At 44.3% G+C, this 15,037-nt stretch overlaps 1 protein-coding gene across 1 annotated transcript in view; it reads right to left on the reverse strand.

Annotated features, from left to right (window-relative positions):
- ncanb (neurocan b) overlaps window positions 1–15,037 on the reverse strand; it is a 148,758-nt gene that overhangs the window by 83,467 nt on the left and 50,254 nt on the right. The window contains exons 5-8 of the mRNA XM_030433087.1: window positions 12,811–12,985; window positions 9,722–9,849; window positions 6,826–7,119; window positions 4,950–5,771 (exon numbers count right to left, since the gene is read on the reverse strand). Coding sequence (XP_030288947.1) covers window positions 4,950–5,771; window positions 6,826–7,119; window positions 9,722–9,849; window positions 12,811–12,985 — 1,419 coding nt within the window. The remainder of the gene's footprint in view (window positions 1–4,949; window positions 5,772–6,825; window positions 7,120–9,721; window positions 9,850–12,810; window positions 12,986–15,037) is intronic.

Consider the following 15,037-nt stretch of genomic DNA (forward strand, 5'->3'; position numbering starts at 1 on the left):
TGGAAGGGTGGGGGTGGATTTAATTTTATGGGTGTGTAATTAGCAATTAAAACTCAAGCCTGGATTACATGAGCCCCATATAACTTACAGAACAGTTTCAAAATTACTATAAAAACCCAAGTCTGCTAGAATCAGTGGGGAGAGTGCAGGGCCGGTGAGTGTTTACGTCATGTGTGGACTTGGTTTTTGTTGCATGTTTTTGCAGACTGTGGTTGCAGGTAAACAGTCCATGTAGAGATCTAACGAAAAATGCAATCTTGGAACCACTAGTCATCATCCGACAACCATTACATTTTTTATGAGCTTTTTGAAAAACTATAACTGCATTTATTTTCAGAGAAATATGTGAAACAATCCAGTCACGGACGGTAGCTCTCAACTCTAACTCCATTCTTGCGTTCTCAAGTTGTAAACAACGACCCACACACTGAGGAGAAAGTCTCGGCAGGGATGTCTGTCATATGTTATCAGGATATCTACGAGCTACATCAGAAGCCCAGGAAACATTGGCCCTTTCTCCAAGAGGATAAATCATCCTTGAATGATAGCTGAAAAAAACCAAACCAATTGCTAAAGTTTAGAAATGTAAGGAGAAACTAAAATCTTCATAGGAAACCTGTTTTTTAAACCCCTACTGGAGGTTTTCTCTTCAACATTATATGTTGATGATTTATTCACCAACAACCCTAACCCAACAATAATTCTCAAAAAAAAACAGCTTCAACAGAACTGTTATCAAATTTAATTGACAGTGGCCAGGGACCATTAGCAAACAACCCTTAAAATGTCACCACGCTCTGAATCGCAGATTGCCAAATGCCAAACAGTGGATGGCAGTGAAACAAAAATACATAAACTTCTGATGTTTAAAAAGAAAACTGTTCTAACTTAACAAAAAGTGTTTATGTGGGATCCAACTGGCCTTGCAACTGGTCCAAACAATCAGATCATCTGATTCATACAATGTTTCCTCAAACGAACCAGTGCTTGAAAAACGTCCCAAAAATGTTTGTTTTTAGAATTAAACGATCCAAGGCATGAATAGTAATATGAAGGCCAGGTAAAAAAAACCCAACAGACTTCAGTTAAAAACCTGAACAATGAAACCTTTATTTTTCCCAAAGCTCTTCTCTGTGGCAGCTCTTCACAATTACCTCTGAAAAACATTTGCAATTTTTGAAACATTTCTATAATCATTCAATGAATATACCAGAGACTGTATCATGACGTGCAGGTTATGTGATCATATATCATCTCTCTTTTTTATGTAAAGCAACATTATGTAGAAATCGTCATTTTGTGCGATTTGACAAGACACTGTATCATCAACATGAATTTGAAGATTTAAGGTAAAAAAGTTAAATGATTATACTTTAATGCCTCAAACTTCAGGAAAAAGACTTCTGCACACTGGACAATGGAGGAGGCTTTTTCCTGATTTTGTCGGCCTTCCTTCTCCTCCTACGCACCTGTCGACTGTAAGGTGTGCAAAAGCTGCACTCCGTAAATACCTCAAACTTCACCACTAGCCTATATTGCATTAAATATGTCTAATACACTATACACACAACATGTGACGCGTGAAGTCTGCTGAAAGTGTGAAATATAAAGAATGTAACTGAAAGTTTGACTCAATTACCCTTCCATGATTTTTAAGCAGATTTTTTCTATCTGTAGTCAAACGGTGCTTTTTGGTAAAAGTGGCAGTTAACTGTTATTTACTGTGAGCTGGATGTTTCGGGCTTCTTTCCTCACCAGTGGAGCTGATCAGTGCAGCTACTAAAGGAGTTTGGAGACAAAGATGGGAGCCACCCCTTGTGGAATTCCATAAACACATGTGCTCATGCACACACATACACAGAAACAGAAACACACCGAAAGGATGGAGGGATGTATTCAAAGTAATTTCACACTTCTCTTCCCTGTCCCTGCTTTCTTACTCCCTGTGGATTCTTTTACCCCAAACAGCCTCCTGCGCTTCACCCTTGCCCGCGGAGAAGAGAAGTCATGTGGAAAAACGCAGGAGCACTTGCGACACGATAAGCAAATGACTTGCTCCACAACAAGCTCCATCTCGACCTGTTTATTTAGATGAAGTGGTCCACTGTACCTTATCAGCTTACGGGCTTTAAAGCAGACACCGTCTACGCCATCAATAATTCACTCTGTCTGCATGTGTGAGCCAAGGCTGGTGTGTTACTGAGAGGGCCCAGCTAGCGTTGCTACCATCATCATCGCTCAGCTCAGGTTGGCTGTCATTAGTTCGGTTAACATGTCTGAAAAGTACAGCAATGCAGCAGGGGGTGTGTAACACAACCCAGCACAACACATTACCATGAGAGGGAGGACATACACAAATATGTCCATGCATGAAATATTCAAATACATATAAATTATTCAGAAGGTCCACTGTTGCCTTATGCCCAAGTTAGTTTTATGAGCCAGAGGTTCATTTCCATAAGAGCCATGTAGACTGGCGTAATTGTCCTATTAATAATCCAAATAGCTAATTACATACTTTTACTACACACACTGATGAAAGTGCGAATAATTAAAAGCATTAATCTGGTTTGATCATCTTTGTAATGAGCCATGTAATAAATAAAATTAGACAATTAGACGTAGGTTTGGATGATGTCTTGGTGCTGTCGAGAGCGCGCTGAAAGTTCAGCTGTGACACCGTGAATCCAAAAGCCACAACTCAACAATGAAATGCCGCGAGACCCATTTATAATGGACCCCGTTCGGATGGTAATTGTGTGCTTCCACCAAGAGTAGTTCTGCTGTGTTGACTCCACTTTACTGAAGTAAACGAGCTGAGAGAATCCCTAGGGTCAGGCAGACATGTTATTAAATTGTGAGTGTGGAGGCTGACAATGAGAGAAAACACAGAGAGAGACAGAGGGTTGGTACCAATAACGCCTCAGCCCATCTGCAGATATAGCATCTGATAATAGAGACTGAGGAGAAGTTATTGCATGGCTGTGTGGATCGCGTCAGGAGCATCATGAGTGTCAGCGCGCGGACGCCGATGTCTTTCTGTCACATAAAATCCAGCCTGTGGAGCCGACGAGAGCGGCCTGAAGCAGACATGCCTTTCCCTTGACAGACAGTTGAGCTTCTGCAAATTCTACATGTCTCTACTGGAGGCAGATCGCTCCTTAAAATAAAATAAATACTTAATTTGTTGAAGATATCTTGATTTGCGGGGGAAATAATTGAAGTTATTGCTCTACATTCAGAGATCTTCATAATAATTTGATTCAACACTTTCGCAGCGATGTACTGACTGCACCGTGCAGCTTTGCTGCCCCCCCAATCAAAGAGGTATCATGGCACCATCAGTTACTTGTTAGTGTTAGATCCAAGGGATAGCCTGCGGTGTGCAATAACAGAGTTAATTCAGCTCACTGATGCCAGTTTAAGAAGAGACATCAGTTGGGCAGGCTTCCATCACGGCAGCGTTAAAAGAGAGGAGCGACTGTTCTTCACTCCTCTTTCTCCGTATTCCCCTTTCTTCCCTCTTTTCTCACTCTCGCCACGCCCCCCCCCCCCCCCCCCAGTCTTGTGTTGTTCATCCTCGCTGTACCGATCATTACCCCCTACCTTCAGAGAGCCGGGGCCTAATTGGCAGAGACATAGATGGAGGTGAGAGCGAACGGCGTCGCAGCCCAACCTCCGCGTTAATTGGATGACGGCGTGAATAATGCATGCCGACTAAAGCTTGGGTTTTCGTTAATACCTCGGGGGTTGGCATCGGATTTCAGGTGGCACAGCGGTGAGTATTTATATTAATAAAGCTGGCAATTGCAAGGTGAGAAAAGCCCATCACCTTTATTGAATCATTCTTCTGGCTGTCTGTGGGGGAGTCTTTTCTTCGTATCCTCCCCTTCAGCTGATGCCAAGGATGCGTTATTTGTGGTGGCCATTAAAGGAAAAAGCTGCCTCCTTCCACTCAAGGCTCGGCCACACTTTTCTTCTCTGCTCCTCTCTGGAATATGTCTCTACTTCTGGCCGACGATCAGTTATTGAGCTGAGATTTAGGCTCTACTGTAGGAAACCTTGATATGGTAGTTATTGATCCAGCAATCTCTCAGTTCCTCTAAACTTTAGTCCACCTCTACCCCTGCGGTTATAAAGTACAAGAAGTGATTTTGGGCTTCGTGCCAAGGTGCGATCAAGGAGACATGAGTTAAAAACAGTGACCTGTTGACCTTTTTCTATCATTCCTGAGGGTAGCTCACTCCGCGGTGGATGTTACCTGTCCGACATGGCCTCCAGGCTATTCGACTCACACACACCAACTAACACAGACCCCTGCATTTGTCAGGTCTTCTCCTACTCAGTTGAGCGTTTCTCTCATTGCTTCTGAACACAGACTTCTTAAACTTCTCTGGTCAAGTCACTTTGTTTTTCCAATCTCATATTTAATTTATTCTGTACAAATAGTGGCAGTCAATTTATCGGTCTGACACTCATTTGACTCCTAAAAGTAAGCTCTAATTGGTGACACAGGTCTGCTTTGTTCTAAACAAACAATACATATGCGAGCAAACCTTTCACGCCATCAAAGTAAGATTAAAATTCCAGCTTAGCTCGTACTCTGTCTGGCAGTCTGTACTGTACCAACAACAGAGTTAATAAATAAAAGCAGAGCAGTCTTCACTCCAGTATTTTGCATTACTGTATGTGGTGTGCCCCTTTTGTTTGTTTGCAATTACGGTTTAATTAATTCTACAGCAATACTTCAAATTGCCCTGCAGATGAATATATTATAGCGTACTTGAGGGTAAAGAGGAGAAAGCGGAATAGAATGAAAAAAGCATGCCATAAATAGCTCCTTCTGTATATTTACCAGCAACTTTCTTGGAGTAGTTTAAATCCACCTTCGTTTGTATATACATTTCACACACTTGCAGGTTAAAGTTGAACACTGAATACACTCGTACCGTTAACGGTGGACGGAGGGCTGGAGGCTCGTTCTCCTGGTTGCGTCGCGGTGTCACTCGGCCCTGCGAATTGGACTGCAGGCACTAATCGAATCAGTGGTACGATCTCTTTCTCCTGCTCTGACAGACCTTCCTCTGGACTCTGTAGTCCACCGGCAGGATCCCTGAAGGAGAAACCGCCACTCCTGTGCTCCGGGATGGCGTTGTCCATGCTGCCCTTGTTTCCGATGGGTTTTGGTACACTCAGATTTCTGCTGGATGCTTCTCCCTGAGTCTGGTTGTCTCCTGCTTTTCCCTCGAGCGCTGACTTTTCACCTCCAGTCCAGTATTTAAAGGGCCTCATCAGAGTGTGAACAAACTCGGCCAAAACGCTGTTGCTAGTGTGAGGCTCGGGGGTGGGAGAAGCTGTGGAGGATAAGACCGGGGCGTCAGACGATCCAAGAGTCCCATCATCTTCTTCTTCGTGAGCAGAGCCTCCATGACTCTTCTGGGTCTTGACGTCAGAGAGGCCCAAGGTGTTGCTACTCTCGCCATCGGACTCCCCCTGGCTAGTTCTGCTTCCGTCTTGTTTACCATGCCAGCCCTCCTCTGGCCTTAAGTGGATGACCACATGCTCTTCAGAGATCTCAGAGGAGTTGTTGAACGCCGCAAGTGAATTGACTCCTTCGTGTTCCAAGTCAGCCAAGCCAGTCCAGGTCGATGTTTCGGGAGAATGGGCACTATGCTGGGCCTCAGTGGCTGAAGCGGTGGCCTTGACTGATGGGTTGGCGGTCTGGTGCAAAGCCTGCGCCTCTGCAGCCTGGACCCCCGCCGGCTGGTGGGCTGCAACACACAAACAGCCACATTTAAGAAACAAAAGCAGCAGTACTGTTTTATCACACGGACACAGCACCGAGACTCACTTTACCTCTTACTGCAGTAACCTGCTGCCGCTTTTCAAACAAGATGTAATCTATGCTGCTCGGAGTGAAAGATTCTTCCCCTACAAAATCCAATCTTTGCAGACATGAGGTTATTATGTTCACACCATATTAACGAGTTTGTATCGGCAACATTATTTACACAAACCAAATGAACGCTATCAAACAAAACACATTAACATTTTTATCTAATTTCAGAAATCCAAGAGACATCATTTGTTTTAAACATTAATGTAAACGTGCGCACAAGTGTTGGTGCTATGAAGAGGCTTCATCTATCTGCTGTTTGTTTTGACAAATGCGCCGCTGCTCCGCGCTCATGCTGTTCTTGTTTACTTAAAATGATTGGGTTATGCAGATGTTTCGCTTCAATGAAAATTTCATAAGCCGACACTGTGAGAGATGAAAATGTCGTGATGCCTTTTTTTTCATATCTGTTGAAATACAATCGTCATATACCAGCCTGGTGTCTGCTAGCATCGGTGGAGGCCGAAAAAAAAAAGCAAAGAAAAGAAAAGTAAGCTCCAGTTGCAAAATGGTGGGGCTCGGTAACATTGTGAATATCAGTGAGCAGAACATGCTGTAAAGTCAGTCCAAAGTGAAGATGAAACTAACTTACTCCGCTCGCAGTTGGCACATGATGAAAGACAAGGTCAGGCACAGAGTCCCTGCAAACCCCAGTTGGTCTCATTCATGTTCTGGCTCTTTCTATCTCTCTCTCTCTCTCTCTCTCTCTCAGAATCTTCTCTCTCTTTGTAGCTCTCTCGCTCTCTCAACATACAAATCCTCAAATCCACCAGGGTGGGGACACAAATGTCACACAATGTCTTTGCAACTACTCCATGTGTGACACAAACATCTCGTGCTAATTAATAACCAGAATGGAAAGCAGGTCTCTGGACCCCCCCCTCTCGTTGCCATGGCAATTTATCCACGATGATGGAGTTCATCCGTACCTCCGTAGCAGTAGGCATCGAACAGGGCTGTGGTGTCGGGGAAGCCAGTGCGGTTGGGATTGTTGTAGACTGTCCGCACCCCGGGTTCGTCCCCGCCGCAGTTCTTCAGCGGGACGTTGATGGGGTAGCGTACGCTGCCGTCGGCCAGCCAGCCGGGGTCGCACTGGTCCAGGCCGGCCTGCCAGGCGAGGTAGAGCTGCCCGACGGTGGCCAGCTGGGCTCCCAGGGAGTGGCAGTGGGTGGAGGCTGTGGCCAGGCTCAACTTCTCCGGCACGGCGGAGTGGAAGACTTCACCTGGGGGTGAGACGGATGACAAGGAGTTGAGTTTGGTGTGTAACAGAGCGTGGTTGACAGCCTGAAGGCATTTTTAGCCCTCAGACTTTGATCATCTGTCTGCAGTTGGCTTATGATTGCCAGCTTTTGAGAGATTTCTTTTGATCGGCACAACTGATGTAGGTACTATTTCACTTAAAAGGCAATACGTTCCAGCCATTTCCTCTTTCTCCTCTGTCAGCTTTGTCAAAGCAATAAGAGGTGGCCAACTTGAAGTAGTCTGATAAAAGGAGAGTTTTACCTACTATGCATATGAATGCACTTTATTTTTGCATAAAAATAATAGGAAACATGACGAGACTATATAAAGAATAAAGAAGAATATAAATTCTTTGAATTCAAAAGCAGTTTCAAGAGGTGTCTAAGATGAAGACAGCAGGCGAGGAGAGGAAAGGAGAAGCTGAAGAAAGGTTTTGGCTGCTGTGGATGAAATACAGCAGTGATGCAAAAATAGGGTTTAAGGAAGCAAGACAGAGAGGAGGGCTCACGAGGACCGCTGTGTCTGCGGAACACAAATAAGATTATATGATCATAAAATCCACTTCAATGTGTGATGAAAAAAATATGAGTATGAGGATTGGACAGTGAGAATGGGGAGCAGACAACATTTGAACAAGTTTGATAGACGGGTTCCTGGAGATTTATGCCAAGAGTAAAGAATGTTGTAGCTGATTTATTGATCTTAGACGAGGAGGAGAAGGGTAAGGGGTGAGGAAGCGAACCAATGAATGGATCAAGTGGCCGGGAGTGATGTGAGAGAATAAATCCTAGAAGATGACTGAAACATTATTGGAAGGCTGTTTAAAAAGAATTTGACTAATTCAAACGCTTCCGATGCTGTTCAAGGCGCGCTAAAATGTACAGTACCGAGAGAAGATTTCATTTGAGCAGGGTCTGTTACAGTACATGTTTATTGATTAAACTTCCAGCTGTTGAAAATAAGACAAAATAAGAGAGAAACAACAACCTACTGTATGTATCAGCTGTTAATTTGAGCTTTATTTAAGATAATTATCTGCTGATTGTTTCAATCAGGTTGTTAATTTCACTGAATTATATCGCAAACTCACAAACAGCTACAAAGCCCACGGGTGGTCATGCAATCTTCTCGGCTCATCATCTCAGTCACATACAGGGTGTACAGCTAATAGCTCTGGTAAGTCCCACTACTATTACGCCTAATAACAGTTGTGGTCGTACCACCTCATAACGAGTGACCCAGATAAACTAACTCCTGTGGTGATTTTCATTTGTGGTGTTTAAAAAACCTGCTGTGCTTCTGATTATTCTCTGGAATAAGCAAATATCACAAACAACTTACCGACGTATGTATCAGTCTGTCGACAGTCGTGGACTTTGATTATAATTTAACAGTAGAATATGAGCAGTGTTGCTATCTGGTGTTGCGGCTTTGACCCAGACGGGATCCTCAGCACAGTAGAGAGTGGGGAGTGACTACAACCATTTTTTACTAAAACAGGTGAGCTTATAAAATGCAAGCAATGACACAGACTTCGGCGAGTAATGAGGCAACGAGTGACAGACAGTGAACTGCCTGCGGATATTAATATCTATAAACAGATATATGCTCATCAATATGTATTGGAAGGATTACGATTTCAATTTGTCATCCACTTGTAGTCTTGAGTGGTACTGATGGCAATTTTTCCTTTTATTATATTTTTTTGAAATTGTCTGCATTTACTTAAAGGAGCTTGGTAATTGAGATTAGTCAAAATGCCTTGAATTCCATTCTTGCGACTCAAGTAGATAATTGGACTGTAAACGATGACTGGCACTCACAAAGGCAGTCTTGGCTCGGACACCCATTTATCTGGATATTTGAAGGCTACACCAGAAGCCCCGAAATATTGGCCGCTGCTCTCAAAGGCTTAATCGTGTCAAGAGTTTGTTTATCTTTCTCTTCTGACTGAAACATCCTCACCACAACTACACAGTGCACGTTTACATCCAGTTACGTGCGCAATGGTTACATAAAAAATAGGTTTCCCCCCTGTATGTGGAAGGCTGGTTGGCCTGACATGCTAACATTTGCAGTTTCTGTTACAACAGATTAACAAACTCTTAATGGACCAAACCTGTGCCCTTTTATTTTTTCACTCAGAAAGCACCACCCTCCAAACTCTTCTACATGTGGACTATTGCTCATAACTCAGCCCTATGCACACTGCTACAGCTACAAGCCTGCCATGCTTAATTATGGTTGCTAATCTTTAATTGGACAATTGCTGTTCAGGGGAGTCAAAGACATTTCGTCCACCTGTTGCGGACCTTTACCACTTTTGCCTGTAGCATTGCAAATCGAGAAGTAAAGTTTTTGGGATAACACTACTGACCCACTTATCTTATGCCTGCAGGAGTCTCTCTTTCTCCCTCTCACTCCAGCGAGCTCTCCTCCCCTCCCTCTCCCTGCTGCCCTCTTCCTTTCTGTGCTAACAGACTATTAAGTCCTGGTCACAGCGTTCGCGCGCCGCACACCCACGGCTTAGTGGACCCATGCATGACTAAACCCAAATTTACGGTTGGGGCTCCTGACTCCTACCTTGAAGCTGCTTAGCAAAGCAGTAGACATCAAACAGCTCATCAGGGGACCTATCGCCGTAGTTACGGACTCCAGGTGAGTCCTCGCGATCGCCATAGCAACCGGGCCGAGGCGACTGGATGGGGTACCTGCAGAGAAAGCCAAGAGACAGAGGGGAGGAAGAGATTAATATAGCCTGGCCATGAAAGAGGCAGCCACAGACAAACTGGGCTCCCTGGGGATGAGCCTGTGTTCACACGCATACAAAATAAGATGAAAAGTGAACTACACTTTTATCATCTCCTGCCCCGAATACAATGCGTTTAAGTATATCCTCATCTCAGAGATTACCCAAATATATCACCGGAAGAATAACAAAAAATCAACACATAAATAAACCCCCCTCAAACAGGCTGATATGCGGATGCAAGGTCACAATAACATTCATTACACATCAAAACAACCTCAGGACAACAACGGCAGAGTAATTCAATAGATGCAATATCTTGCTTCTTTTAATCATCCTGCCCTCAGTGTGAGTTTCATGGAATAATTACCCAAACATTTTACTTAGAATCGTTCCAAAATGTGCTTAATGCAAGAGTTTCAGTAACACTACAGCAGGAGGGAGGGAGAGAGAGAGAGAGAGAGAGAGAGAGAGAGACAGAGAGAGAAGGAGGGAAGAAGAGGTAGGAAGTCAAGGGGAGGTTAAAAGAATCAGGAATTCCTTCAGTGGCTTGGCATGCCTGTGAGGCTGAGAAAACAGCGATCTATATTCAGGCTCCAACCGAGCAATTATTCCACAAGAACATTGATTCCAGCAGCACCAGGGCACAGGCAAAGAGGCTGATTAAAAGATTACCCTGGGCATACAGGGACTTATGAAGTACTTGGAAGAGGCGCACACACAGACGCACAATCACACATGCAGAAGACACTCATGCCTTCACAGACAACCACAAACCTGCAGCCCCAATTCTCAAACAGCAACCTGTTCTAACAAGAGGACTTAGTCTTGTAGGGTCTCTGGCCTCAGCCCCTTTTATTTCCGCTTGGTGGCTGGCTGATGAAGCGACGGCTGATGTCTGTATTTTTTCCCACAGAATTAATTGGACACTTTCCTCCTGGCTGATGTGCCGTCGCAGCCTACTGGATCTGGACCAATTAGATGGCTCCCGAGTGGAAACAACAGGCGCGTAGGATGGCGGGAGAGAAAGAAATGGGGAAGGTAGCGGCGCCGCGGGAAGGCTGTGCAAAACTGTCAGGAAGACAACAGTCAATCTGCTTGGCTACTGGAGCAACAGCGATTTGAAATTAAAATGTAGGTATGGAGAACGGCGTTGAGAAACAAGCTCTGACTGATAATGTTAACAGAGACTTTATGGAGGATGGCAAGCTGAATGCACACGCAGCAGCCTGACAGACAGCTCAGAGTGGGCCAGGTGTAGTCAACCGTCTTTACGGGCACGAAAACAAGCAATTTGGTCCAATTATGCTGCACACATTTGTGTTTTTCTGAAAACACCAAAAAGATCAAGATGACACTGACGCTGCCATCCTTCATACTTCTGCACAGTTCATCAAGTTTTCTGTTTTAAGACATATTTTTAGTAACAGGGTGCATTTATTTTTATAACGACGTTTGATCGCGTGGCTCAATTATCAAAAATGATCGTCTGAAAAGACTGTCTGGTAGAGATTTTAAAATAGCAGCCCGGTGTGACGAACAAGAGCTGTCAGCAAACCCAAGACTGCTAATTACTCGCCCAAGGTATTTAGATGCAGCTGCAATGTGGGTGACAATCAGGGGCTATAGATGAGGTCGTGCCATAAATTTCCAATTTTGTTGGCAACGTGCTTGCCTGTATATTACTTTCCACCCTTTTTTCCGTGACGTTGTGGATAAGTCTGAATAGAGTTAGTATCGATGTAGCAAAAACAGTCATCGTTACGAAGAAGTCTGTAGACGTCAACCCTCGCCCAAACCATGCGGAGTATCTCCAGCAGGTATGATACACATCATACACAGACAATCTCCTGTTGTGTGCTGCATGTGTGAACAAGCAAATGGGCGACCATTCCGACAACAACTGTCCAGAAGCCACATGAACACATAACCATTCCACCTTTGTAGGCGCTCCATTGGCCGATGCGTGGATGTGTCTGGTTGGTTTTCTTTTCGATGTTTTTACCTTGATTTTCTTGATCCTTATACCTACCAAAATTAAATGTTGTTTGTAACATGCCTCATGATGACCTGATTAAAGGCCACAAGAAGAAACAATAAAGTTGTTCTGTATACTACAAGTGTTGCTGGAGTTTTGAGCTCTTTCGATATTTGACCTTGGAAGAAGTTGTACCTGATGCACTACTCTGCTTCTACACATTATTGTCGGCTTTTTGTTAGATATGAATGGATGGATACTGGAACAACTCATGACTTGACCAGTAGCTGGTGCTGTATATATTACGGGATTTGCTTTCACCGTTCAAGTTTGAGGGCTTTTCTTCTGTATACATACATGAATATTTAGGTGAAACAATGCCCTTCTGGATGTCTTCTCCAGGACAGGTTTTCCTGGTACAGGAGGTACTACTGTGTTGTGATTGGCTGGCACTCGCTCTGCCAGAAGGCTTTTATTATTGACTGCCAGTAATGCTTTTACTAGAATGTGATGTGCCTTTTTATAGAGAGCATTGTGGCAGATTGCCTTGAGGAAACTCAGGTAATGAAGATAAAGAGCAAACAAAAATCCACACTAGAAGTAAGAGGGGTTGGATGACCTGTATCCCATTAAAAACCAAATGTTGAATTATTACTTTAAGATTTATTGGCATATGTGTTGTCAATTTTCAGTTGCAGTTTGGTTTCGGGCGTTTGCAAATGTAGAGTTCTCACACATACGAGGCGGCAACATCTGCCTCCCATTCACTTCCATTCTAAGTGACCAAAAGGGGCAAGAAAACATGTGCGTCTGGTGTCGAAGGAATTCCACATCTTGGCCTCTATTTGCCTGCATCGAGGTCGTGTTCCTGTAGAGGCAACAAATACAAAGAGCCTCTTGAGAGTTACTCCGATAGCTTTTTAAACCTGAAGCTGAAAACCTCACCGTACGGTCTGGTCGGACAGCCAACCGGCATCACAGTTGTCATATCCATCAGCGAAGGTGGCCTGCAGCTGGCCCGGCGTTGCGATGACTGCTGAGTTCTCTATACACACTCTCTTGGCATCGGCGAAGGAGAGGGCATAGCGGTCATGGGGGGCCCGGTAGTGAAACACCACACCTGGAACAAAGAGATGCTGTGTTTACATGCGCGTTTGTTTACAGAGCGTCACCAACATTTTAGCCAACACGACGCCAGAGTAACGAGCAGGGTTTCCCCCACCGTTATATGAACTCGGGTACAGTGCTGAAGCGTTTCTCACATTTTATTGATTTATTTTGGTTGTGTGGTTTATTTCATTTGAACAAAATATCGTCACTTGACAGGTCTGCTTATCACAGCATTTCACGACCTGCAACCGATGGATAACGGACATATTTTACGAACCTTAACCCGTTAGAATTTGAGCATGTACACGCTCACACATACATAAACATAAACACAAAAGCCCTCTAGACATCCTCATTGTGTACTGACATTGTTCCATCTGTGCAGGAGGAAACAACAGTGTTCAGGTTCAGCAGTCGGCATACGTGAGTCTCATTTGCATCAGGCGCTCGCTCGGCTTATCATTAGAGGAAAGAGATGTTGCCCTTGGATACAGTGTACGACAAACAGTGGCGATGTTTATTTTACTGCCTTAACAGTACACGCACACAATGTCACCCTGCTGCACGCCACCTGCTGTCGCGCTCATGATGGGAAGACAAAGAAAGCAGACTTGGAAAAGGAGAAACATCGCACTCAAAGAAATTCATGTATTGAGCCACGGGGACAGAAGAAGCTGGTGAGAGGTAGGCAGGAATACAAATAACTCCGGTTGTAACAACTGGGAAAAATCAGCTGGGAATGAAGTGAGACACAGTTTCCCTTAGCTTTGAAAGGAATATATATTCCGCTTAAATGGGACAGAAACCGCTTCAGAAGTGTCCATCTAACATTCCCTCACCTCCCACCTCTGCCTGCCAGTCATGCCGCGTTCCCCTGAGGAGCATCCAGCGACACGAAAGCCAGTGGGCGTCTGGCTACTAACACGGCTCCTTTATCTTTCGCTGGCTTTGTCTGGGAGAGTGACAGAGATTCCTGCGAGATGGAGGCCTGTGTGGCAATTTTGAGCGTTAGCACTCCGGGCTGTGGGGGAAGACAGCGAGCGAAGACGGCAAGCAGGGCCATGCGTGTTTGTTCGTCACACAGACACAACTCCCATAATCCCAGCGGTCCATCAAGCCATTCTGTCATATCGGTCTTATTCGCCTCTTCACAAAAATGTGGAGCAGAAATTGGCCCCTTTTTTTTTTGGCTCCATTTCTTTCTCCTAATTTCTCAGTCTTTCTATTCTTTTTCTTTTTCGAGGCGGTGGGATCTTGTCCAAACAGAGATGCTAGCCGGCTGGCTAATATGTGCCCTGGAGAGACAAATGGGTTTCCACTCTGTATGGGAAACCCAGTCCTATTCCACATGAGGGTTGAATGCCCGATACCTCATGCCTCTATTTTTACCCTCTGCATCCTCACGCATCCCAACACGGTCTCCAGGGAGAGCAAACAGGAGCGCACCGTTTGTGGGTCGGCCATATGCTTTATGACTGCATCATACCCTGTTGGTGATAGTTGGCGTCCCTTGACAGTATACTACACTACAGTAAACTGATTTACAACGTATGTAGTACAACAACTTTTTACTTTGTTTAAAGATCAACTGTAATTTGTGTATTCTTTTTTTGTATGAAGGTATAATTAGGACAATACTACAGCTGTTGTGTGAATTTATAAACATTTTAAAAGAAGATAAAACTGTTTGTAGACTGATAAAGATAACGCAACCTTTAAGCCTCTGGCTGGATTTGGGGTTTTTCTGACTGATCTGAGGGAAGGTGATGCTCTTATATCATGGTGCGCTATTGATGAGAACACATCACAGCCTCGTGAAGCCTACAAGCATTAAAATGAATGCTTCTCTCCTTTTTTCCAACAAGCCTACATAGCATTTGTTATCATTCAGCAGGTTAAGTTGTCTTCTTAAAAGTCTAATGGGAAGACTGTGTGCTGTTATGTTTGTATACCAGTCGGAAAAGTGGAAGCTATCTATCTAGGCCAGTCCTTCCCAGAGACGGGGAAAATGGATTCTTGGCCCGTAGCTAAAAAAAAAGGCTCCGTGAACCTCCAGATGACA

The sequence above is a fragment of the Sparus aurata genome, chromosome 11 (genome assembly GCF_900880675.1).
Source record: "Sparus aurata chromosome 11, fSpaAur1.1, whole genome shotgun sequence".
Taxonomy (NCBI): Eukaryota; Metazoa; Chordata; class Actinopteri; order Spariformes; family Sparidae; genus Sparus; species Sparus aurata.